This window comes from Oxyura jamaicensis, unplaced genomic scaffold (genome assembly GCF_011077185.1).
Source record: "Oxyura jamaicensis isolate SHBP4307 breed ruddy duck unplaced genomic scaffold, BPBGC_Ojam_1.0 oxyUn_random_OJ66422, whole genome shotgun sequence".
NCBI classification, from domain to species: Eukaryota; Metazoa; Chordata; class Aves; order Anseriformes; family Anatidae; genus Oxyura; species Oxyura jamaicensis.
In genome coordinates, this window is record NW_023308158.1 from 1 (window position 1) to 1,533 (window position 1,533).

Consider the following 1,533-nt stretch of genomic DNA (forward strand, 5'->3'; position numbering starts at 1 on the left):
GGGGGGGGGGGGGCACCGGGGAGGAGCCGGTGCCGCTGGCAGCACGGAGCCTGGGGGGGGGGCACGCTTCCCCGCAGGGAATCTCCCCCCCAAAATAAAGCCCCCCCACACACACACCGGGTCCTGGAGGGGCGCCGGGATCCGTCCCCGAAGAGCACGGGGCTTTTTTTTTTTGCCTTACCTGCGCCGCGGCTGGGGGGGTCCCTGGCCGGCGGCGGGGGGCGGCCGCTGCTCTGGAGAGCCGGGGAGGAGGCGGCGGCGGGCGGCGGGGGGGCGAGCCCCCGTAACGGGCCGGGGGCTTTCCTGTGCAAGGAGTTGTGTCTCTGCGGCAGCTCGGGGGCGGCCTCGGCCACGGGGCTGGAAGGGCCGTTGGGGACGCCGGGGGGTTGGCGGTAAGGGGGCGGCGGAGGGGCGAGGCTTGGGCCCGGAGCCCCCGTTCGGAGGCTGACCGGGGACGGAGGGGGTTTGCCGGGCGGCGGGGCCGGGGCTCCGTCCCTGGAGGCGGGCGGGCGCTGTCCCGGGGTGGGCGGCAGGGGTTTCTCCCGGTTGTAAGAGGGGATTTTGGGGCCGGGGGCTGGCGGCGCGGCGCTGCGGCGGCCCGGAGGCGGAGGCGGCGGGGCGGACGAGCTGTGCTTCATGCCGGTGGCGGCGGCGGAGGCGGCGGCACCGGGCCGGGAGAGGTCGGGCAGGGAGGGCCGCTGGGTGCGGGGCAGCTCCGGCGGGGATGCTCGGCTGCCGTCGGCATCGTCCTGGGGGCGGCTGCTGCTGGCCGGCACCGGGGGCCTGGGGGCGGCCGCTCTGGAGCCGGGCACTTGCAGGGTTTGTTTCGCCGAGGTGTCTGCGGGGAGGGGAAGGAGAGGAGTGAGGGCACGGCGCTGAGCCCAGGGAGCCGGCACAGGGCATCCTGCCCGCCCCGCGGGGAGCTGGCAGCGGGCTCAGCACCGCCGGCGGGGAGCTGGCAGCGGCAGCGGGGGCGCGGAGCGAGGCGGTGCTGAGCCAACGGGGGCCAGGGGGGGACACACACGGAGCCTCAACCCCGTCCTGCCCGCGGGGGTCCCGGGGGGAAGCCCTCGCCCACCCTACCTGAGCTCTCCTTGGCTCCCACGGGTCGCAGCTTGGGCACGCCGCCCTGGAACAGGCCCCCCTTGGGCTGGAGCGCGGCCGAGCCCGCGCCGTAGCCGCCGCCCTTGGGCTCTGGGATGAGAGGCACGGAGGTCACGGCGGGCAGGATCGGCTCCAGCCGGGGGCGTGTGGGGGGGTGTGGGGGGGGGGAGGGCTCCCCGAGGGGCAGCGCGCAGGGAACTCACTCTCCAGGATCGGGGCGCTGCGGTCGTTGATGGCCGTCACCTTCCGGAGCTTGGTCCCTTTGCAGATGTCCTGCAGGAGGGCCCCGCGGCCCCGCTGCTCCTCGCGGCTCAGTTTCGGCGGCTCCGTGTTCGCCTGGGGGGCCGGGGGGGGGGGCTGCTGAGCACCGCGAGCCCCTTCCCAGTTCTGCCCGGCCCCCCCCCCCCCATCCAGGGCAAGCCCCCCCCC

The 1,533-nt window shown here is 76.8% G+C and overlaps 1 protein-coding gene across 1 annotated transcript in view; it reads right to left on the bottom strand.

Annotated features, from left to right (window-relative positions):
• Positions 1-181: 181 nt before the first annotated feature.
• The window catches only part of WIPF2 (WAS/WASL interacting protein family member 2), a gene marked incomplete at its 3' end in the record, with an annotated part of 1,813 nt that continues 461 nt past the window's right edge, over positions 182-1,533 (bottom strand). The window contains exons 3-4 of the mRNA XM_035313701.1: positions 1,084-1,194; positions 182-838 (exon numbers count right to left, since the gene is read on the bottom strand). Coding sequence (XP_035169592.1) covers positions 182-838; positions 1,084-1,194 — 768 coding nt within the window. The remainder of the gene's footprint in view (positions 839-1,083; positions 1,195-1,533) is intronic.